The sequence below is a fragment of the Homarus americanus genome, unplaced genomic scaffold (assembly GCF_018991925.1).
Source record: "Homarus americanus isolate GMGI-L3 unplaced genomic scaffold, GMGI_Hamer_2.0 scaffold16712, whole genome shotgun sequence".
Taxonomy (NCBI): domain Eukaryota; kingdom Metazoa; phylum Arthropoda; class Malacostraca; order Decapoda; family Nephropidae; genus Homarus; species Homarus americanus.
Genome location: NW_024757794.1, coordinates 7,132,772 through 7,156,898, shown reverse-complemented (window position 1 = coordinate 7,156,898; position 24,127 = coordinate 7,132,772). Strand labels below are relative to the sequence as shown.

The 24,127-nt window shown below is 36.5% G+C and overlaps 1 protein-coding gene across 5 annotated transcripts in view; it reads left to right on the top strand.

The window, feature by feature from the left end:
* Positions 1–1,051: 1,051 nt before the first annotated feature.
* Positions 1,052–24,127, top strand: part of LOC121857691 (protein FAM177A1-like) — a 35,844-nt gene continuing 12,768 nt past the window's right edge. The window contains exons 1-6 of one of the 5 annotated variants that reach the window (XM_042353769.1): positions 1,062–1,438; positions 2,436–2,511; positions 5,006–5,176; positions 9,870–10,034; positions 13,222–13,368; positions 18,446–20,227. In XM_042353769.1, coding sequence (XP_042209703.1) covers positions 5,069–5,176; positions 9,870–10,034; positions 13,222–13,368; positions 18,446–18,622 — 597 coding nt within the window. In that variant the 5' untranslated portion in view covers positions 1,062–1,438; positions 2,436–2,511; positions 5,006–5,068 and the 3' untranslated portion in view covers positions 18,623–20,227. Of the gene's footprint in view, positions 1,439–2,435; positions 2,512–5,005; positions 5,177–9,869; positions 10,035–13,221; positions 13,369–18,445; positions 20,228–24,127 lie in introns of those variants that run through there. The other 4 variants (XM_042353765.1, XM_042353767.1, XM_042353764.1 and 1 more) reach the window with 4 other exon arrangements.

Sequence of the window (24,127 nt, the reverse complement as noted above, 5' to 3'; positions counted from 1 at the left end):
GGAAACTCACAATGTGCTCTCTATATACATGTTGTATTGGATGTACAATGCAGCTTGGTGCTGGGAAGGCAGCATGGTTACAAGCGTGATGTAAAGAGAGCTGGTTGGTGAGGGTGCTCAGAGGAGGACCAGCTTGTGGGTCGCCATGCTAGCCGGCGGGAGCGAGGACCACCAGTCAGGCGGAGCAGGAGGAGGTGTTGCTGACTGGTTGGTGTGGGTAGAAAGAGACAGGTCACCACGAGGTCAGGTCTTAAATAGCGGGGGTAGGCGTGGCTTAGTAGTTGACCCCCGCTCCGTGATGTATGGCGGCCTGGTTGACCTAGACCACGAAGCATAACACTGGGGAATTGGTGGGGTCGACTGCTCAGCGACAAACAGCGTTTGTAGGGGAGAAATCCACTACAATGTAATTACTGAAATAATAATACTCCTAAGCGTTATTTGATTTTTTTTAAACACCGCAAAATATTTTCAGTTTTGGTCATTCCTGACAACCAATCCCAGGTGAAATCTAGCATATAAACAACTGCATTAGTCAATCACAATTAAAGAAATCTCTTCACCCACCTCCCCCACTGCGGTCCGACTAATTACCCAAATGTAGCCGCAATGAAGTCAAATGATGGTCCTACAAGCGTAAATCGGGCTGTGAATCACTTCTCGATTATTATTTGGTGTCACGAAATCACAAAAAGTGGTAAACTTAATTTAATCCGAGTTGTGTTGTGTTAGGTTAGGTTAGGTACAATTTTTTGTGACTTCGTGACACCAAATACTAGTCGAGAAGTGATTCACAGCCCGATTTACGCTTGTAGGACCATCATTTGACTTCATTGCGGCTACATTTGGGTAATTAGTCGGACCGCTCCCACTGGCGTCATAGCTGGACGCAGGGTATAATTTATTTCTCAAGATGGAAGTAATACATACAAAAAATCTTTATTTACCCAATATAACGTCAATATAAATCTAAAACCAGAATAACATATTAAATTATATTGATATAGTTAGGGTTTGTTTGGTCACATATTTGGAATTAATTATGCTATATTTAGTGAAGTTTAGTCTTATTTTTTTCTGTTCATCATGGGATAAAACATGACCTTGGAGCACCATTCTACAGTAGACAAAAACTACTGTATAATAAGTAGTGGTGGCTGCCTCGACTTGGGAAATTTACCCTCGTAGACCCTGGCAACACTTGATACACCCAGTGACCCATAACAAACAAATTTAACATAACATTGGTGAACTCCCGAGAACAGGACCCATTTTTTGGGGGGGAAATCTGATAACCTGCAGTAATCAGAAATAGATGTCCACTCTTAAACTGTACAAATAAGTAGGAAAAGAAAGTGCAACAAGTCCAGAGATAATCATGAGTACCGTGGATCTCCCTCTGACAGAGCTTTGTGTATCTTATGAGTCCCAGGGCCAGGTGAGTATTATATTTGCTAATTTTAAGGTTTGCTATTGCGCCTTTAATTATGGTTTGTTGGAAATGGTATATGAAAGGGTTGTACCTAGATTATCCTTTGTGTTCTGTAAAAAAATAATGCCGTAGAATAATAAGAAATTGTATTTTTTTTTTACAAGTAGACAACCAACTAATCTAACACAATAGGTTAGGTTAGATTTGTGGTAAAGGTGTAGAAGAGGATGACCACCAGAAAGAATTTGTTGAAAATTTTTGTCGACACTAATATGATGATAAACTCAAAAATGGAAACGACAATGAATAGAACCTAATAGAACCTGACCTAACATACCCATAGGTTGGGTATGTTAAGTCTGGTTATTAGGTTCTATGCATTAATTTGTATTTATTTTTTTACATAATGCTAATAACATTATATTAAGCACAGAAATGGAAATGACAATGCATAGAATCTAATAGAACCTGACAATTTATTTATTTATTCTATCCCGCTTCACAATTCTCCTAGCACCATTTTTGTTTACCTCGCTGAAACCCTTTTCAAGAGACGTTTATTAAATGATGGTGAACGCTTCCACGAATTCCTGCTCGCCATTGCTGATGAACCCCAATATTAAGGTAAGTTGTTTAACACATAAATTAACACAATAATGCATAGAACCTGACCTAACAAACCCATAGGTTGGGTATGTTAGGTCAGGTGCTATTAGGTTCTTTGCATTGTCATTTCCATTTTTGTGTTTAATATCATGATAGTGTGTAGAAAAGATTTCAACCAATTTGGACAATTCCTTCTGGTGGTCACCCTCTTCTACACCTATACCAGAGTTGTTAGGTTAGGTTTGTTAGGTTAAGTTAGTTTTGGTGATTTTTGTGGTAAATTTGTATTAGTGCACACAACTCTGTTAGAAAATCAAAATTATGTTTTTTTAGTGTATTTTTGTGTGTTTTGATTGGTTCTGACCTTGATTTTCGTCGGTAATTGCCTGTTTTTTAGTTATCGGGTGTTTTGGGTGGGACGTTTTCCGACAAAAATCATGGCCAAGTGAATACAAAATACACCCCTAAAAACGGTAAGTTTTTACTTTAGGGCATGAGTCCCTAGGGGTTGACCAATATGTTTTTCCAGTGTATTTTGGTGTGTTTTAAATGAATCTGACCTTCATTTATTTTAGAAATTCCTAGTTTTGCCCCAAGCCCCCCCCCCCCTTTCCACCAAACAATAATGGGGGAGAGCCTGGGAAGTTGGATTTTTGGGTGGGGGAGAAAACGAAAATGAGTCATCTGACCTAACAAAGCCTAACCTAACTCCTAGCAGGGGGCTCTGCTCCCGGATCCCCGGTAGGCTTAGCTTAAACTAACCTAAATGTTTCAGTAGTTAAAAACTTTGGATCGTGCTATGTCCGAATGTACAGTACCTTAGTTAGAAGTGGAAGGACCAGGGATACGTAAGAATTGGATAGAATGATTGTCTTTCTCGTAAAACTCTGCAATAAACTTAAAATAATCGTAGGAGCACAAATGACAACCAACCTCCAGCATGGCCATTGTAAAATTGGTCAATGAAATTAAAATGGTACCCAGGCTGCTTCCTTTGAAAAAATCAAATGTGATTGGTCGAAAAAAATTCACGTGATGCTATCGTATAATTTTTAATAAAATTTTATGGGTTACCTGATGATTAACCATCCTAAAGCCAACCGAATCAAGCCTAACCTAATCATCATAACTGAACTGTTGTTGTTTAAGATGAAATGCAGGTGATCACCATCTTCCTTCATCATTATCATCATCATCATTGTCTTACACGTCATCCTCAGCTCCCATGGAGTGAAGACGTATACTTGGCGCCTCCAGGCTGCCAGGGCCAAACTGTTGGCCCCTTCCCCTATCTCCTCGTCCCCAGCAGGATTTATTAATATCCTCCCACCAATAATGCAGTGCAAAGATTGATGAACAACCCACAACCGATATATAAAAGTGACAATATTAACCTTAAAGAAAGAAACAGTTGTTAGAGAGACAATCGGTGCTCCACTCCGCAGTCAATGATCACCTGATATGGACCTCACATGCCCAGGGCCCTCTGTACACTCACCACCAACACTGAATGAGAAGCCATGAAAGACTCCAAGCTAAATCTTGAGAGAAATGAGGACTCCCTACTCCACCCAGGTGAGAAATTATGGATTCCTAACCACATCACATGAGCAAAAACCATCTCCAACACCCTGTGTGAGCTGAAGGACCTACCAGGACCATGTGGTGGACATGAACAGTTGCAGGGAGGGAGCTGTCCTGAGCACCTAGGTACGAAGGCCATCCGAACCGTGGGAACAATTTTGTTGGCGTCAATATCAAGTCATAAGACTGTTTACAAGACCAGCTCCCTCAGAAATAAATATGTAATTAATCTATACAGTACATGTTCATTTTATGTTATCTTTTAGTACTGAAAGCTTTTGTCAATCAAGTAACCCACTCCCCAATTTCACCATATGTAACTATTGTCATCGCTGTTTGTTGTATATTTTCATCCTTTTGGGTGCCATGTTAACTCAATAAACCATTAATTATTATTTATTATTATTATTATTATTATTATTGTTATTATTATTATTATTACTATTATTATTATTATTATTATTGTTATTGTTGTTATTATTATTATTATTATTATTATTATTATTATTATTATTATTATTATTATTATTATTATTATTATTTACTTTGCTTTCATGGGTTAGTAGTGATTACCAGATTGCATGGTATCCCACTTGCTACCAGGCAGATTTGAAGCAAGTTCTTTAGGAATGGATGCCTTTTGTATATCCAACTTACTTTTACAGAGTGGGAATTGGACATTATACGTAGGACTTACAGGCACTCACTTAGCTGGCAAAGCAAGGTCGCAAGTATTTACATTTGTAGCCATTGTCAATTTTAATAACTTTCATTCTATCAATGTCTGGCATAGTTTTATATAACTTTTCTAATACAGTATAGTTTCCAATTGTGCAATACAAATTAAAAATAATATTAATAATTTATTAAAGATGACTTGAGCCATTCAAACCAAACCCAACTTACCACACCTAGTCTAATAGTCTCAGAATTTTTTTTAGCGAAGGTAGATAAGGTTAGGTTGAATAAGTTTTGCCAGTTTTGAAAGATGTACAGTAGACCTCTATTTTAATACTTTCTGGTGGACTAGAAGAGGAAAGTAATGTTTTCTATGGTGTCTGTGATGGGGCTATACAGTACTGTACAACAAACATCTTGCCACTGTACTGACATACTGGTGCACAGAATTTCCTGGGAAGAAAATCATGGAAAAGCCAGAATACTTGTTCAGTAAGTATGTCTAACACCTCTTTGGTTACAGGGTTAAGAAAATATGTACAGGGTATAGTACAGTATTGTAGTGTTAGGATGGCCTGGAGCCTCTTCTGTTGCAGCCATCCCTACAGAGGGGATGACCATAATAGAAGAGTCTATCTAGGGGACTGAGGCTTTGTAGATTGGATGATTAGGAAATAACATGGATTATTTTTTTCTTATTCTTAGGCTGTGAATTTTACACAGAAAGATCCGTCCCAAGCTGAAGAGGGTAAATGCCAAAATTCGAAGATGCCTCGGAAAATTCTTCACTTTTCTGATGGAGTTCTGGCGGAAGACAGCACAGATGATGAGAATGAGAAAGATGAACCATCAGAAAATAATGCACTTCTGGATCCTGTAAGTTAACGTTTTCTTGTTATCTAAGGTAGTGGTTACAGCTCTCCGTGGAGCCCTGTACAGTACTGTACTTGTCCATTGACAGGCAAGTCACTTGGCTATCTATGGGTTTATTTCTCCTTCATTGCTTTGCCTGACATTCTGATATTTCACCTAACACCCCAGTTTCATCACTTATAACTAATCTTATTGATTTTCAGGCTCATTACCAAAACAAAATTTAAACTACAGTACAGTACATTGAAAATATGCAGTGCACTAAAGAAGTCTGAGACCAGATGCTTATGCCAAGATGGCATAGTGCCAGAGCTCTGTTAGTGGAACTATGGATCCTTCCTTCATATACTTTAATGGTTAAAAATCTTATTTCAGTGTACAGGAAAGCCTCTGATAATAACGGTTCTTCTAACAACAATTCATATTTAAGACATTGGTTAATTCAAGACCCAATTGAGTTTACACCATTATTTTATTTGTATTTATGGCAAAAATAGAATAAAAAATAAAATTAAATTAAATTTTCATATACAGTAAATAATAAGTAAATCTTGATACAGTGGGGTATGCTATAACGAATGGATCCTACTACGAATATTCCTATAACGAACGGTTTTACCTATAAAATTGAGAATGCTATAACGAACGAAACTCCTACAACGAACATTATTAAAAAATTTTTTTTTTCTTTTTTACTAATTTATTGTTTCTGTACTACAAGTATTAACGATATTCTTTATTTCAGGGGTTTAGATGCATATTTATGCACTTTTTTACAATTTTTACAATTTTATATTATATTTTTCAGTGTTAAGTGGTTGTATTTGGGGGTCTGGAAAGGATTAATCCTATAACGAACGAATGCTATAACAAACAAGGTTCTAGAACCAATTAGATTCGTTATAGCATACCCCACTGTATGCATTATACGAATAAAAAAAACACGTCTTGCGCACAGAGGCTGCCAGGCTTGTGAGTGGTGATGCTACCATCACTCTTTTTTTAAACAGCTGCAACTTGGAGGGCCTTTTGTTTTTTTTTCACATCTGAACAAGAAAAGGAAAAAACTTTCTCAGATTTCTTACGGCATTTTTGCGCCCCTATTCAACTATTCAATATGAGCAAGAGAGCAAGTGATGGTAGTGCTGGTTCAAAGCTAAAAGAAAGTGTACAGTATAAGCTTAGCCGAAAAACTAGATGTGTTAAAACAATATGAAAAGAGTGAGAGGTCTGTGGATATTATATGGAGCAAGCAATGAACATATTTTCTGAAGTGGATCCATTAGCAGAACAAAGCTTTAAAATTAACAGGGATGTGAAAAATGCATATGACCTCTACTTAAAGATGTATAATGAGAAAAGAAAGCAGCTGTGCAAGGTTCTTTCAATAGCTTTATTATTCAAAGGCCTAAACCATCAACTTCTGCTACACCAAATTCAGCATCATAAGCAGCTTCAGCAACAACTACAGGTTCAGTAACAGTTTCAGCAATAGCTATGACATCTTTATGAAAAGCTACAGCTTCAGCCAGAGTTGAGTTCAACCTGATGACTTCGTCCTCTAAGTAAAAACTCACACAACATTCATTGGGGGTCCTTATGTTTTAGACTTTACCACCATTAGTGAGTAGAATTTTAGTTTTACATTCATAATTATTATTTAAAACATACTTGAACAGTAATAAGTGTTGTTTTTATATTCTTATGTAGAGAAATGATGATATGTTTTCATATTTACGCACTTACAAACGTTGGCGTTCCCAATCCGTCTCTCTTTTTTCTTTACTATTAGTGGTTAGCTACTTGTATTGTTCCATTTATTAACATTAAATAACATTACTTAAAACATACATACAGTATTCATTTTTTTTACATTAATTTTACGACAGCTACAACCAGGGTCTTATTTTCTTCAGTTTCAGATGGATAACTGATATTATGGGTATAAACACTGACAACAACAATGCCGTCTCATCTCCTCTTGTGTGTTTTAATATTTGTGATAGCTGTTTTGGTATCACATTAATTGTTTTAATAAGTTCTGGAACTCTTCAAGTGGCAGGGCTTGATGTAAACACTTCTTGCTGTTTGCACTTTTATTGTCAAAGCAGCTATATACACAGTAATAGTCTGAGAGAATAGATTATGAATTCTCTCCAGGGAATTGTTTTGAATACACTTTGAGAGAACACTTGAGTGATGTGTTCGTCCCTGATCAAGTGAAGTTCTGCTCCCCCCTCTAGGTGTGAGAAAGGCGTCAGAGTCTCAGTCGGTTGTTTGATTAATCAGCTGACCTGCGCTCGACCTCTGAGATAGTTACAAGCTCAGCCGTCTGTATATCATCAACAGGTTGAGTCACTGTTGAATAACTTGGTGAATAAGTTGGTGTTATTCATTTGGGTGAATATTTATATAAATCAAAGGTGCTGTTACATATTCTATGTACTGTATTATTAATGAATTGTATTGTTTATTTTGCACATATAAACATTAATTCAATCAAATACATATTCAGTAATAAACAATAATGAATCTTTTGTACATATTTTTAATAAGATAAATGACGCTATCTTTCCTTGAGTGCGCACGTATACATTGGCATCCCAATCCGTCGCGCTTTTTTCTTTACCATTAGTGGTTAGCTACTTCTATTGTTCATTTATTAACATTAAATAACACCACTTAAAAATACATATTCATTTTTTTACATTAATTTTACTACAGCTACAACCAGGGTCTTATTTTCTTCAGATTCTTATGTAGAACCATCGTCACGGGTGTAAACATTAACGAAAACAATGCCGTCTCGTTTCCTCATGTGTGTTTTAATATTCTACGTATTATTAATGAGTTGTATTGTTCATTTTGCATATACCCCTACAAACATTAATTCAATCAAATACATAATCAGAAATAAACAATAATGAATCTTTTGTACATATTCTTAATGAGATAAATGACGCAGTTTCCTTGAGTGTGCATGTATACGTTGGAGTTCCACTACCAGTCTCTCACTTTTTTCTTTAACATCAGTGGTTACTTCTACTGTACGTTAAATAACATTAATTAAAACATGCATTTTTTTTTTAAATTTTACTACAGGAACAACCAGGGTCTTATTTTCTTCAGTTTCAGATGGATAACTGACATTATGGGTGTAAACATTGACAACAACAATGGCGTCCCATCTCGTCTTGTGTGACCATATTATTATTGATTTATATTGTATAAGGAGCATTCATAAACATTATTTAAAGAATATAGTTTGTATTTTCATTAATTTTATTGTTATCGGGAGAAAAGAGGGTAAAAAGCCACACAAAATATATGAAAAGGTGAGACTTTGGAACACATCTCATTATTATTGCTTTATTTTAATGGTAATTAATGATTAACAATACGATGATTCACTTTACACTGCAATATTGGAGGACACAATACCGTAGTTATCCGAGGCTTTACTGTACTATAAAGTATAGACAGTCTGGAGTGAAATAATTCTGCCATTACAAGCCTTGGGTGGCAAAGAAGAATGCATCATATAATTAATATAACATGGTGTTTTTTGTGTGTTTTCTTAGTCAGGCTAGGTTAAGTCCTTAAATTTACAATACTGTACCATAGTACGTATTCAGTAAATAACCATTGTATTTTACATTTGTCTTTATTAGCTATACTCTTATGTCCTGTTACTGTACAGTATATATAGTTTGTCAGCATCAGAGTAATTTTGAGGATTTATGTAATTTAAGAACAAATGCAGATATTACACATGAAGCTATTTATGAAAGTATATCATGAAGTCAGTTGTTCTTTTTGATAAGCCTGTAGCATGAACATTAAATAATTTTATGTGATGGATTCCGGTAAGTGTCTTATGAATGCTCTAGTCAATTTTTAAATTTTTTTTTACTGACAATGAGAGACAAAGCAGCACCACTCCCTCTTGCAGCTCATTGGCTTGCACGAATGATCGATTAATATACAGTATTGCAATGTAAATCCATATATAATTGTTAAGAATACCCAGTTATGCCTCGCCTTAATTCCAAATTTAATGTCTGCAAAGATAGGACTGTTTGAAAACATCAACTTTCAAGGTATGAGTGGAAAAAGAATTTGAAAAAGAGCAATATTTTTTATAGAAAGCAGTTTTTGTGATAAAGTCCAGAATGCGACGTCTAGCTTTATACCTACATATGTAAATGCCTAGCAATAACTCGCCGGGCCAACATACAGGCAATTAAAACATCTAATAATTACTTGAAACGTAATATTAGGAGGACACGTTGCATTTAATAGAATATTTACTGTCGAAGTCACAAACAAATTAAAGGTTTCAGGGAACACTTTTTGAAAAAAATCCACTATGTACTTCTCTTTTCACTAATTATTATGAATACTGTATAAAGACAAATGACATCAAACATATAAAGCCACGGATAATAATGGCCATTTTATAAAGAGTAGAATCTAGTAATAACACCACATACAAGTATTCACGTAAAGGTGTCATTTAAGATGAACGTTACAGGGAGGTAGTGCATTTGGTGAAAGAGCCGCTTATATGATGTATCAATATTAATCTAACCTTTGTATGGACCTTTGAGCTGTAAGGGGGGTGAGGCTTCTTTGTCTATCTCTTTCAGGTAAAAATTAAACAACTATAGTGTAAATGCATTTTTTATAATTTCAGAAGACCTTAAACTGGGGACCATGGATGTATTACTGGATGCTTTACACGGGGAGCTCAGCACTAGCTGCTTGTGACTATCTTGGTGAAGGCTTATCAAACTTATTTGGCATTACAACACCAAAGTATTGGTATGAGATTGAGGAGTATAAACGCTGTGAAGAAGAAGTAAGGTTCTCTTTGTTTTTGTTGATATTTTCATGCCTCTAATTACTTTTTGTTGATGACTGATTATACAGCATACAGTAATTGCTTTAATATCAACAAAGTTTTTGTTATTCCCAGTATAATGTATATTTCTTTTTTGTTTTTTTAGCTTTAAGAAATATTTTATGGCCCCTGTTTCCTCATTGATTCACCATTACAAAGTGTCCCTTGTTAATGCTGCCCTTGCCAGGGATCATTTGTTTTTTAACTCCTTCACTACAGGGACACCACTTTCAATATTTTATTTGGTGAATGCTAGATGATTTTATTGAGCAGGGACGGGACCCCGACCTGTACACAAGTGGTCAACAGAAAGACGTATTATCCACATGGACAAAATTGTTTCTGCAGGCAGCTCCTCACTCTGTTAGTTACATTTGGATTTTAAGCTACTGAATTGGTGGACTTCTCATTTGTCCAGTGAGGCATTTTAGTCAGAGAAAAATCTGCATATTTGCCACAACTGTGGACAAAAACTTGAAAATTGGTATAGATGGACCTTGTGGTTATACAGTAGAAAGATTTTGGCCCTAAAGGTCAAATGTTTCAAGGTCAAGGTCAATCAGGTATCACAGTCAGATGATAAAAACAGCCCTAATATGTCTCCCTTAAGGTCTAGAAGGCTGGTTTTGGTGTCAAAAAGTAGGGATTGAACTATACAGTATTTGCATAGTATTTTTGAGTGGTTAAAATTCATGCATTCTGTGGGTCATTTATATGGAACAATAGCTATCCAGGACATACTCGCTTAGGCTAATCTTACTAAGCTGTGAGGTGTTATGGTTATTTTAGAAGTCATTTACATGCACACAATCCTACATAAATATTATGAAAAAAGTAAAAGAAATAATTATCATAAAGAAAACACATAAAGGGCATAAACATTTCTTTGTGCATGAGTTAGCAGGCTGAGCTGGGGGAGCGGAAGGAGGGAAGAAAGTGTGGGGGGGGTGCGAGGGAGTCAGCAGAGACAACGTTCCAGCTGGGCTGCATTGCTGTGGCCAAGAAACCAGTGTCTATGGAAAATGGAGGTTGTGTTAAACTTTCATTTTGCTTTTTTCCTGATTGGTTTCAGCTGCATTTTTTTCATCTAGATTGTATACAAATTTTGTTTGAAGTAGTACAATTGTTAAATAACCTAAGAAAGCTAGGTGACATGGTTTATGAATGCTGGAAAATAGGTACTGGGAGTTGTGAGTGCTTCAGCCATTTTACTTACCGTGTAGGCTGTTACATTACTGTACATCTGTGATAATATTCCTTCCTCTTTTATATTTTTGTTCGTTTTTCAGTACAGTATTTTATATTAGTTTTGTATTTGTAATAATAATGCAAGACTTGTCACTGTTGTCACATCCCCCTAGTCCTCTCTCTACCACTCCAGGCCAAGTTGTGAGGTATACAGTACTGTCCAGTATTAAGGTTATTTTTCAGCTTGTAATTTTGGGTAGATCCTGTGTATGTAATTTTCTTCATATTTTTATTTTTTAACTGTGTTACATGCACATATAATATTGCATACAGAATGAGTAAAAAAAAAATTATCATAAGGTCAAACACATAAAGGGAATAAACTTTCTTCATGTGTTCAGGCTAAGTGGGGGAGATGGGGGTGAGGGATCTTAGCTATTCTGAACTGTCTCCTGTGTGTAGTGAAACATTTGACAAATTTTGTCGCTATTTATTATTTTATCTTATTCCTCATAGGAGTTGGTAACTGGCAGGAATTCAGTTTCAAAGTTGGTGGTAATGTTCAAAGTATCAGCTGTTGTGATGGTGGTCACAGCCAAGTTGGTGTGATTCTGTTGTCCTGCAACAAATTATGTCTAGGATTATATCTAATATTTTTCAAAAGCTAGGGTCAAATTATACAAGAGATATATGAAAAACTCAGATTTTTTTTTTCTTTTTAAAATCGGGGTCGAATTGCTGTATACAGTATAGGAGTTCTGTCTATACTTGAATATACTGTATATGGTAGTTCTCGCCCAAGATCCCAACTTTAAAATAGGCTTAGTCTAGACTCTTGAAGTGCAGTGGTCCCTTGGTTAACTAACGATTCGATTAACGAAATTTCGGTTAACGAATTACCTCCCATAAGGATCTTCAATTCGGTTAACGAACAAAACTTCGATTAACGAAATCTTTACGATAAACACGTTTTGTTGTGAACATCAGCTGATCAGCTGATGGGCAAATCTGCCAATCAGTAATCTGTTCTATGTTTACATTTGTTTCCAGTGGAGTGAATATCAAGAAAGTTGTGCTCTTTAATATTTTGGCATTTTTTATATTAAAATTATTATTCATTTTATAATTTAGTTAATATATTGATAATATATGCAGTGCAGGGAACTAGTTTTTTGTGCGCCCATCAGCTGCTTGACTCACCCACCAGGCGTCAGTTTGGCTTTGTTTACAGTGGAGTGAACATCGAGTTTGTTGGTATCTTGAATATTTTTGCATTTTTACATTAAAATTATTGGTCATTCTGAAATTTAGTTAAATATTGATTATATATAGCACAGTGCAGTTTTGATTTAAATAAAATAATCTTGAATTACACCTAGTGAACTTAAAATTCTATTGGTGAAATTACTGCATCAAGCATGGGTCCCCTGAAAGGTGATTTCTCCTCCATCCCCACTTCCTTCTCTTCTCCCTTCTCCTCCATCCCCACTTCTAATTCCCATCATCATCATCAACCAGGAACCTTCTACATACACACCTCAAAGTAAGTGTACTTTACTGCATTTTTTTTTTACTTTGTATGTACTTTTCTGTGAGCTGGAACCAATTACCCATTATTCCATTGAAACAATGGATTCGGGTTAACAAAATTTTCGGTTAACGATCGACTCTGTGGAACGAATTGTGTTCGTTAACTGAGGGACTGCTGTATATGCTGTATCTGCATTGCTCCTTAAAGGCCATGAAGGCAGTGACACCACTCTCTTATGAGTTCTTTTGGGGGTGGAGGATTGCTTCCCTATTTTACCCATTAGAAGTAAACTTGATAGAAAAGAATCCACAAGAAAATAAGGCCCCTATGTTACTTAATCTTATTCTGTAGGGGGGCCAACTGTGCTTCATAAAAAAATTGTACATTACTTATTAATGTAATGATTACCTAATCCTATCTTGTCAGGCAAAGGCTGAGAGAGAGGAAATAGAACAGGAGAATACTGGCTGGACAACCACAGATGCTACGCCAACAGCTGATGGTGTTCAACAAAAAGTTATAGTATCCTCGGCTATCCAGCAACCACCATCACCTTCCCTTTCTCAAAAAGAGGTAATGTTCAGATATTTTAATTTTTATGAATTTGGTTGTCTTTCCTGCAATAGAATTGTTGTTGAGAGAAAATGTGTGTGTTTACATATACAGTATGTTATACTGTATACAGCACTGTGAGTTTATGATGCTATAATGCTGTGTATCACACCCATCAGTGATCAGGGATTTGAAAATGAGTTCATATGGTTGCAGATGTTGTACACCGGGCTGTAAACCAGTGATTGTGTTTCGACACATATCTACATATTGAAATGATAATGACTAGGAAAACTAATAGTAAGGCATTTCAGTAATGCGATAATTGATACTGTGTTATGATTACCATATGTAAAAAAAAAGTTATGTTAATAATTATGTAGCTTTAGCACAGACAAAGATGATGTTGGTATTAAAAATAATATTGAGAATATGCTAATAAAAGTTAGCTTATAATAATAATACTTTAAAAGTAAAAATACTATTAGGAATACTGATAACAACACTAATACAGTACAGTACTAATAATATGGTCATGGAACCTGTTTACCTGACTAGAGCATGATACACCCTTACTCCTAGGCTGGGGTTAATAACCCTGTACAGTATTATTGCATTCACTTACTAAAAATATAGAGCAATTCAGAATGTAATTTTAATGTGGCCTCAGCAAGGATCCAGAAGAGGCTTTAAGTTTTAAGTTTTATTTGGCGCTACATTATCTTGGATCAGTCCCTGACCAAGTCATAGTGTTGTCAACAAACCAATCTCATAGTGCTGGGCCAGAGAAGATTCTTTTTCGCACATGAAAACTGGATAGGGTTTCCTTCGTTTGAAAAAGTTTACTATGCATTTGTTGGCAGACTGGGTTACTTAACATTCTTTGATAATTACCATAACCTTTAATTTTAGTGTAAATTCTGTATTGCTCATCTTCGGTGTTATGGGATTATGGAGGAGGCCATTAGATTTACTAAGTCAAATTGCATCCCTTGTGTGCCTGACTTGGGGGATTGCATCTTTCTTAGCCTTTTAGGGGAGTGTCTTTGGAGTTAGTACTCCAGGGAGGAGTATAGACATTAGATGGTATTCATCTTGAGGTATCTATGGTATCTGTATGAATCTAATCTGCAGTTAGCCTGCATGGTGTTAGTTATTTACCCTGGTTTCAGGTAAAAAAAAAGGGTGTGTATTATGTCCTTTCATCTGTGCTAACTGGGTTCAGTGTACAGGAGATACCCAATACGTACTTTGCATTAGTTGAAAATGAGGGATGAATCCTGCAATTTTACTTTATAACTAGCATGGATTAATCAATTCCGATCCTAGAGGTGCTGAGATGAGAACTGAAAAATGGTTGAGATTGTGTCCTGTTTAATGTCCTGTTTGGATCTCAGAGCCTATTTGTTGAAGTGTGGTGGCCACAGTCTCATAGCTCTCACTTTCTGGCAACTGACTCACTTGTACTACCCTTTTTTAGGGACTACAGTATAGGTGAGTCAGGAGAGATCTTATCTTTAGTTTTCTAGTTCTTTAGTTCTTTACTGTATTTCTGGTGCATAGTGGTCATGTTACACAGGTGAAGTGAAGGGGTCCTTGGACTCCTAGGGCTTTGCTTGCAAGGGTTTTGATGCAGTACATGATTTGCCTGATCCATATTTGATATAAAATAGGATTTATGGATCATTCTCAGCATCAATTTACATATGAATTGCTGATAGAAAGTTTTTATGTAAGGCAGTATCCAATGCAGTATCACTTACATTTTATTGATATCCTAAACATGGAAGTTGACCAGGGAACTTGTGCCTCTTATAACACTGTTACTAAAGCAAATTGAAATGTCACTCGCCTTCAGAATAACCAGAAAAGCATCAGATTTCTAAAAATATCTGTATAAAAATTATTAAACAGGTGAATTGATATAAATTTCAGAAATTTTCCATGTCGCTAAGTGTAAGCATCATCAGAGGAGTGACAGTACTTCCCACCTTCGGGAGACAGACACTACCTACTGTAATTCACTTTTATAAGAACATTTTCTGAGATTTTACAGAATGATTTGTGGTGAATATGATTTTTTTTTTTATTGGTCTTGCCTTTGGTATAAACAAAATTAAGCAGAAGGCAGAAACACTGATGTCAGAATGGCCACTGGAACCTTTAACAAAAGTTAAAACTGACCAGAATTTAGTGTTTCTGAGAATGTCCCATACAGTACAGTACTGTTTTTCCAGAACATGAATTCTGGCTAGTTTTAAATTTTGTGAAAGGCTCCATGTGTCATTTGTTAGAGCAAATTGAGTGTTCTGGATATCAGAATTTCAGGGATAAGAAATTGTATTTCATAGATTATGAAAGAATATTCCCTGGAATAAAAATTAGTACACAACAAATTCTAGAACCAATACCTAAGCTCTCATTGCTTGTAAATGCATTGATCTTTAGTATCAGTGTCTCTTTTGTCTCTCATTTTATTTTTATTTTTTACCAACTGGGGAGAAGGTAAAAAAAAAAGAATTTTATTTTATTTATTTTATTTTTTTATAGTACAGTGAGTTCTGCTATAATGCGTGTTTTGACAACGCAAATTGGCTCTAACGCGATTTATGAATAGAGGAACGATATTTGTATAACGCGAACGCTTGTTTGCTGTAACGCGATTTTTGCTTACTATTTCTCCAATTTTGTGGTAGTAACTGTGAATATGGTAAAGAAGAATATCTCCAAGAAGCGTTCTGGTGATCGCATTCCCAGTGATGATCGTAAAAGAAAGACTATAACCCTTGAAGAGAAGCTCGATGTTATCTACCTCAAAATCAACCTTCTCCCCCATCAAGTTATATTCATATTTTTTCAAGGTAAAGTGTTACATTTACTGTATGATTTCATTATTAGATATGAATGTAACATTTATTTAGACTGTGCTATCCTTTGTGTTAGGCTAACTACTAAATTTTTTTCGATTTCGAGTAGTAATCTGCACCTAACCCTATTTTCTCCATAAGCCCTGTTATTTCTATTACGCGAATTTCTATAACACGATGTTTTACAAGAACACAACTATCGCGTTATAGCAGAACTGACTGTAGTGACTGAAGGAAGCCTGAACCAGCTTGAGGCAATGGTCCTCCTGTGTCATGCTTGACCAAAGAAAAATATGGATGGTTGGGTGTGTGGCTGTGTGTGTGTGTAGTAGGTGGATGGATGAGTGTATGGCCCCCTTCACTTTCAACCTGTTATAGAGCCTTTGCTATTAATTTTCCACTTCTGTTATTGTGATATAATAGCACGAATGCAGGAAAATACTGTATAAGCCTGCTTTGTCAGCTGTTGGTGTTAGGAAAGGCATCCAGGCGTAAAACTTTGCTTCACCATGCCTGATGGTAACTGGGTCACCGAGGCTATGCCCATCCCCTTGTTTCTGCTGTATTTTCTGGACTACCGCCACTACATATTCTTTTGGCTCATCACAAGATAGTAGTTTTTTGGTTAATCTTTCACTCCTCTAATTTTGTACACATACCAGGTACATAATCTGAACAATCAGTCTCCTTCATATAAAGTAATTAGAGGTTTCTGTTGTTATATTACATGGGGTATTGCGAGTAGCAAAGGCGAGCTGACGAAAACAATGTTTTAAGAAAAACGTGCAGTAAGTCTTTGCTTATCATCGTGGTTCCGTTCCTGAAAACCGTGACGTTATCGGAAACAACGTTGATGGAGTCAATTTTCCTCTTAGGAAATAGACAAAATACGTGCATTACGTTCCCCAGCCTCCCTTTTCCCCATAAAATGCATTACATATACATAAATAGAATTTATATAGAAAATAGTATATATTATACATCCAAAAAGATGGTAAATCATTTTGTATTGTACTCACTGATGGGCGGAGGTGGAGCGAGTGTGTGGTGGGTAGTGGAGAGGAGGAGGGTGGCGAGTCACTGAGACCCGGAGGGTGGCTCCTCCTCCCGCTCTGACTGGATGAGAGAGGGTGATGCGCCGTACAAAGTAGTCCGTGACGACGTTATACAGATTGGCGGGACATTGTCCAAATCATGGGTATCTAAAGAGTAGCGATGTTATAACGAAACAACGTTGTCGGGGGCAACATTAAATGAGGACTTACTGTATTTTTTTTTTTTTTGGTCCATATCTCAAGCAAATTTTTATTAAATTCCCCAAAAAAAAATTCTTATTTTGTAGGTTTGGGGTAGTACATCATGAATATGTATGAAAAAGGTGTAACATTCCATAATATGCCTCATTGGTATAGTGAAACGTATCTGTATAGTAGTAATACAAAATAATGAAATATTTCATGAGATGGATTTAAAATTTTCTGAACTTTAATGAAGATAACAAAAAACACAGTCAGAATAAGTAATAATGAAAACAGTCACACTCACCATAATCAGTCATGACCTGCTGAAAAGTGCACCATAATATAAGCTTTAAAAAGGGGCTAGAATCCTGTGTTCTTGGATCACACATGAAAGAGCATGGTTTGAGCTACCAGAAACCATAGAAAACATATATTCCCACATTTGGTCAGCTCACCCATGCTGCTTGCAACACCTCATATTAAGTTGGATATTTTTCCAATAAGTTCTTAACTTCCAGTTTCATGGGAAAATACTTGGATTTCCTTAGAAAATCATCTACTCTATTTGGAGGACCTTTTTCCACAAATTAATCTGAGATATTGAGATTTGACTGTACAGTACAGAATGTAAATGAGTTTAGCTGTAGTGTGTGGGCTTGTATGGAGCTATACCAAGATGCATGAAACACACTTTATGAGCCATCCTGTGTGATATTTGGAGGGTGTTTGTTTGTTATTGCTAGACTTTGTGAAAGGCTTCAAAATTTTTTTAAATACTGTATTTCTTAAAAAACTGTTGTGTGCCAAATTTAAGGAATTGCCTTTGATATTTTGGATGATGATATTTGTTTCAGAATTACATTCTGCCTACACAGTCATAAGTACAGTAAAGAAGAACCCTGCATGTTTTACATAGTATTATTGCAGTAAATAATTCTTAATCTTTTATTCTCATATCTGTGACTAAGATAAAAATTCCTTCAATTTCAGCCTGATAATGAGCTACATATTACAGGGGGTAGTGAACTGACTGAGGTACCCTGTTATGCACCCTCTTCTTCTAATCCTCCCCCTTCCTCCTCCCATCCACAACCCACAACTAAAGTAAAGATTTGGATGTCTAAGGTACACATGAACCAGGTCACTGAAATGTCAACATGGGTTTAGATTTAATTTATGTCTAAAAGAGTACTTCCGCCATCTCTGTCTGGCTTCTTGTCCAAACTAATTTCTAAATACAGTACAGCAGCTTTGTATATTCCTACTAAATCCAAATGGTATATGTACTATTAAATCAGCACTAAATACTGTTGTGACATGACATATGATGATAATAACTGTTGGGTGTGTGTTATTGCATATTGTGTCACTGACACTGTTGCTAATCATATGTCTTGTGAAGTTATTACTTCAGGTTTAACCAATGGAATGATATAGTACTAATCTCTTTGGATTTTTTTTTTTAATGCTGAATTTATACAATGGACACAAAAGTGCATTTTTTTTTTTCGTCATTGGAGATATGTAACATAAATATTAGTATTAGCTTGAGATCCCTTGTGCATTCTTTTGGACAGAGAGGTATTATTTAGTACAGTAAAACCTCGTTAAGGCGGACCCCGCTAAGGCGGATATCGCTTAAGCCGGACAAAATTGTTTTCCTAAAAATAATTAAAAAAAAAAGGAGGACAAAATTTGTCCTCCAATGGCATGTTTGCAAAATTTCAAGAGGCCAAGGCGTCAGCATGTGGGACACAGGAGCCCGAGAGTTATCAATTGTTGTTTAGAGAATATTATTTCATTCACTCTAGTAATGATACAACGTTTCTTAGTATGTTATCAAAGGTAAATGCATGGTTTATATAATTTGTTTATCACTGTGCCCATCACCGTTTTCAAATTAGACTACGAGATATGTATTTCGATCGTACGCCTGGCAATGGGAGCCTGGGAGTGAGTGAGTGACCACAAGTTAAAGCGTTATCTGCAGTTGTATCTCTCCTTCCTCTCTGTCATATTTCACTGGATTTACTGTTGTTATTATTGTTATTAGTGCTTACTGATATAATAGGATTTAATAGTGATAAATCATGGCAATGTACCTAGGTTAAACTCGTCACTGTAACCACCAGGCTACTAGGCCAAACTGTGGTGTTATGGTTGTTTTTCAACTCGTATTTTTGGGTGGATATTCGTAACTTTCTTCATTTATTTTTACTCAGTTACATGCACACACAATCTTACATACATATTGTGAAAAAATTTAAAGAAATGATTGTCCTGAGGGCATACACATAAAGGGAATATACATTTCTTTGCACACGAGTTAGCTGGCTCAGTGAGGGAGGGGAAGACAGTCGCAGAGTGTGTGTGGGGTGGGGGGAGGAGGGGGTTGCTAGGGAATTGGCGTGCCAGCTGATGTTCGTTACTATGGTGAAATGGGGTAATATGCAAATGGCGGCTGTGTTGAACTTTCATTTGGCTTTTATTTATTGATTTGACAATACATTAGTTTTTGTTGGTATTATTTTTATTTATTCCTCACATTTCCTGGTACTGTATACAGTACAGTATATTATTTTTAGAAAACTATGGCTGCAGGTAGGAAAATACACACAAAAGATTTTCCAAAATACACTCTTCCATAAGATACGGTACCCTGTACTGTATTTTTGGTGTTTTTTATGTACAGTTAACCCTCACTTTACGCGGTTAATGTAACCCGGAGGGTCCCGCGTAAAGTGAGAAACGCGTAAAGTGAATAACATAACATATGGGATTAATTGAAATGGAGTCCGGGCCGATCCCCAAACTCCACTTTTTGACGACACACAACTATGTTGTAGTAAAAATATTATCTTAACTTTATGATGGTATGCACACACAATTAATAATTAAGAGAAATATCAATAATATTAGGTTTTTTAACACTTACATTAGTAGAAAAAATGGCTGGGCACACGGGGATGGGCGGTTGGTTCCGAGGCAGAGGGCAGATTATTGGCCCTCACCTGTGTCACTTGTATCAATTGTATCACTATCCACCACAGAGGCTTGCAGGGCCTCTTTGTCAAACTCCCCAAAGTCCATATAAGTCCATATCCTCACCATAATTATCACTATCACTGACTTGGGCCGGCTGTGGTGGGTGGCGGGTGAAGAACTGGTAATGTTTTGATGACTGGGCGACCTTGTGCGCACCATGTTCGCGCAGCTTACACAACATGGCGGATGGTGGGAGGTTTGGATCCAAAAATGGCGCGGCTCGCCAGCCGCTCTCCGCGTAAAGGGGTACACGCACCGCGGAATGTGAGCATCCTGGGTTCCGGCAGGGCACCGCGTAAACGTGGAAACGCGGAATGCGGGACCGCGTAAAGTGAGGGTTAACTGTACATTTAGTACATTCACCGTAGGCTGAAGTAGCATTCATATTTTTTGCATTATTATTGAAAAATTAAACAATAACCAAGAAAGTGTTTGGTATCCATAAGGGTGATGAGAAGGTTAAACCTAAGACCTTATCAGTGAACTAAAAGTAAGTGTATGGTACTTTATGTACATTACTTTTTAAAATTAATTTTGATTTAAAAACATGCACTGTATTTCTTTCATAAAACTTGGATACATTGGTGTTGTACTCGTTTTTTGTTTTAAATGGCGATCTTTTTGGAAAACGGTGCTCGAAGTTGGACAACCTCTTATCCCGGACACCCATTCTCCCCAATTAGTCCACCTTAGCGAGGTTTTACCGTATTGTAATAAATCATATATAAGAAAAGGTTCACAGAGTATGGCTTAAAGATAGATGATAGTTAACCATTTTTCTCTGCAATGCATAAGAATTGGACAAATATTGAGATTAAGCAAGGTTGTTATTACATTTAAAATTTAAATTCACACTTATTAAGGCTCACAGACAAGACTAATCTTTATATCTTGGGAGGGTGGCACCAAAGGAGGTGTTAAATGCTGACTTAATTTTCTTTTCCTTTAATTGTTGGACCTACAACTTAGCAGGGAGTTAGTCAGATATGCACAGTATATACAATTTTCTTAAGAAATTACAGACAAACATGCTAAATAAAAGAATATGGGAAAATTGTCGAGTGAATGTTTTTTTCCATGCACAGTTCCATTCTAATACAGTAATCCCTCAACATTCACTGGTTTAGCTTTCACGGATTTATTATTCATAGGTACAATCATTGTATACCTGCTTATCATTCACGAGCATGAGGATTGGTTATTCACAGTTTGTAGTCACGTCTTCCTGTACCATGCAGGAAGCTGTGCATCACAGCATGCTCTTTCCATCTCCAGCCTCCATCATGGTAACACCTGCAGCTCAGCTATTCGCTCGGCTATTATTGCCTCCTAAGCGTATAATGAGTGGGGATGAGTGGATTAAGTGCAAAAAAGCAGAAAAAAGTGATGACTTCAAGTCAAAAAGTGGAGTTACTTGATCGCCTTGCTAGGGGTGATAGTGCAGCGGCTGTGAGACGCCATTATTGTGCTAACGAGTAAAATGTGTGCTCAGTAAAAGTGAGGCAAATATTCATGCAAGTGTCTCTGCAAGTGCCCCCAAAAGTGCTAAAGTAACTTTTCAAACCCATGACAGTAACTTGGAAAAAATGGAGCATGCTCCAACTCCTTCCAATTTCACTACCATCCTCATTTTCATCAGTGAGTACAGTACATAACTACTGTATGTTTTTACGTATTATTTACTGTATTTAAGATGTACAATATTACTCTTAAAAGGTACCTCTTTGAGGGTGTGTATCCCCTAAACTCATTTTTCCCATCAAGTCTTAAGTTTAACATTTGCAGAGTTGACATTCACAGTGTTTTTGAGGAACCTAACCCGTGTGAATGTTGAGGGTTTACTGTAACACACAATAATGGTCAGGGAACCATCCTCCTCCCGCTTATCACCCACTGAACTGTGAAGTGTAGAAATTCCACTCTCCACGCCTGATAAAGGGCTACTGAGGATACGGCTCACATGTCCACTCTCTTAGACCAAAAACAAAGTTGGGAACACCAGACTCATATCAATGTCTTGGAAGGAAATGAGTGTCTGTTAATGATATCCACAGTTGTCTACATCAAAGTTAGCAGACATTGGCTGCAATTAAAGGGTAAAGGTAGAAAGTGGTTTAACTCCTTAATGAAGACTGTGCTACCTGTAAACTATGACATTGCTCCTCTCTATCTGTTTAATTACTTTATATTTACAAAATTCATCTGCAGAGTGTTTTAGCTTATACAGGGGCCCCCCAAATTCACGGGGGTTAGGTTCTCAAAATGGACGCGAATAGCCAAATCTGCGAATAACATTTGCTGACCGGGGGGAAGGGGGGGGTAAATTTTTACTTGTGTTCAAAGAAATGTATATTCCCTTTATGTGTTTGCCCTAAGGATAATTTTTTATTTTGCCTGTTTTGTATATATAGTATATTTATAACAGGCACTCCTTGACTTATGACCACCCGGACATACGATCGCCGCAGTCGTATAAAATATTTTTAAAATTACGTATTTTCGAGTCCCGACATTAGTGATCGCGCTGTGTACTGACAAAATTTTCGTTTGTAATTCCCTTTAAAACGGCAGGCAAGCGTAAAAGTGAGAGTTCTCGTGGTGCTGAGAAGAAAAAGAGCACCCATTTTAGATTTTCTATGTATTATATTTGCATTTTCGACTTACAACCAATTCGACTTACGACCTGGTCGTCGGTCCCTAACCCCGTCGCAAGTCGAGGACTGACTGTATGTGTGTGTGTGTGTGTGTGTGTCTACACACATATTTACAATACAGGTAAAAGAAATTACTGTCTCTAGAATGAATGGCTCCCTGTCCCAGCCGCAAAAATGCCGGCAACTTTAAAACTACCCACAGACATTCTTGGATACATCCGGAGTGTCATCCGCAAATAATAGAGGACTGCGAAATAAAAGTCCGAGAATTTTGGGCCCCCCCGTACTGTAAAATAGCACAAAGTCACTATGTATTCTGTGATTGTTTATTAACACTATTGTAAATAGGATGTACTATAGGCGAATAACAATTTATATACAAGATGTATTACTGTTAAGTAACTTCATATGTATCTTGCAAATTAACTCTTTCCTTATATAGTACACAAATTTTAGAAATGTATTTAACCTGTTAGTATATTTATTCTGATTTACCATGATTGTCCCTTCATTACTACATGCCCAATCTGTGTACAGATCCTAAAATCTTGTCTCTACAACGCAACTCTGAGTTGTCATACATATATACCATCTCTATAATGAGTTTAACACAATCTGTATACAGTATGGTGCTCCACAACCTGACTCCATATTGCTTCCTACAATTTTTCATGTATCACTGTCTGTTCTGTACAGTTCTGTAAATATGATAATGTATAAGACTAAGTAAAATAAGTGTTTACAAGTAAAAAGCCACATTGTAAATTGAAATCTCACATTAACCACATCCTGTATGAGGAGTAGTGTTATCCCTTCTCAGAGCTATACTTGAGTACTGCATCAGGATTCAAAAAATGAATTCTTTAAAGTATTTTAAAATTAGAAATTCCCTCCAAATCTCATCAGCTGACCTAACCTGGGTTGGTCAGCTGTGAGAAGACACCACATGTTACAAGTTTTCTGGGTGCTGGCC